At 61.5% G+C, this 890-nt stretch overlaps 1 protein-coding gene across 1 annotated transcript in view; it reads left to right on the top strand.

Moving 5' to 3' along the window:
• GNMT (glycine N-methyltransferase) overlaps positions 1–890 on the top strand; it is a gene marked incomplete at its 5' end in the record, with an annotated part of 1,518 nt that overhangs the window by 153 nt on the left and 475 nt on the right. The window contains 2 exons of the mRNA XM_008941132.1: positions 461–603; positions 756–877. Of these exons, the coding sequence (XP_008939380.1) occupies positions 461–603; positions 756–877 (265 nt within the window). The remainder of the gene's footprint in view (positions 1–460; positions 604–755; positions 878–890) is intronic.

Raw genomic sequence — 890 nt, 5'->3', positions numbered from 1 at the left:
CGGGTGGAGTTCCTAGGCACATGTGCAGAGTGCTTCCCAGCAGGCTGAGAACATGCCTTAACTCGTGCCATAAATGGGGCAGTGGATTAGGCATGGTAGGGCTGCTGTGTCATGGCATGTCTCCAGGGAGGCTGAATACATGCCCCATCCACTTTGTGGCAGGAGTGGGGCCACTGGGTCCTGTGGTGGTGATGGAGCTGTGTTTATCTACGTCACATCTCTGGCAGGGCTGGAGACACACCCAGCCTTGTGCCACCAGTGGGTTGGTGGGTTCCCCGCATGGCATGCTCTGCCCCAGTAAGGCTGAGAACGTGCCTGAGCTCATGCCATGGGTGGGGCTGTGGGTTCTTGAAGCTGAGCTTGCAGGGGGGCAGGGGGCAGCTGTGTGTGTGTATGGAGCCTCATGGGCTCTGCCATGAGGTACAGCCAGTGCCTGGAGATGCCACGGTTTCCTCCCCAGGGGACCAGAGTGACCACAAGCTGGCCCTGAGGAACATTGCCAGCATGGTGCGGCCTGGGGGCGTCCTGGTCATTGACCACCGCAACTATGATCACATCTTGGCCACGGGCTGTGCACCACCTGGCAAGAACATCTACTACAAGGTGGGTTGCTGGTGGACCTTGCCACATCCCACTCCCCTCTGTCCCAGCCCCCTGGCTGCAAGGGAGCCAGGTGGGGCAGGGAGCAGGGCTGTGCCCAGGCTGGGGGGCCACCGTGTCCCCACAGGACACAGATGTCCTCCTGTGGGCCCCAGAGTGACTTGACCAAGGACATCACCACCTCGGTGCTGCTGGTAAACAACAAGGCACACATGGTGACCCTGGACTACACGGTGCAGGTCCCCCCCACGGAGGCAGGGGCAGACCCGGAGCTGAGGTGAGAGGGGCTG

The sequence above is a fragment of the Merops nubicus genome, unplaced genomic scaffold (assembly GCF_000691845.1).
Source record: "Merops nubicus isolate BGI_N331 unplaced genomic scaffold, ASM69184v1 scaffold46675, whole genome shotgun sequence".
Taxonomy (NCBI): Eukaryota; Metazoa; Chordata; class Aves; order Coraciiformes; family Meropidae; genus Merops; species Merops nubicus.
Note: the sequence above shows the minus strand (reverse complement) of the source record. Positions and strands in the feature narration are given on the sequence as shown.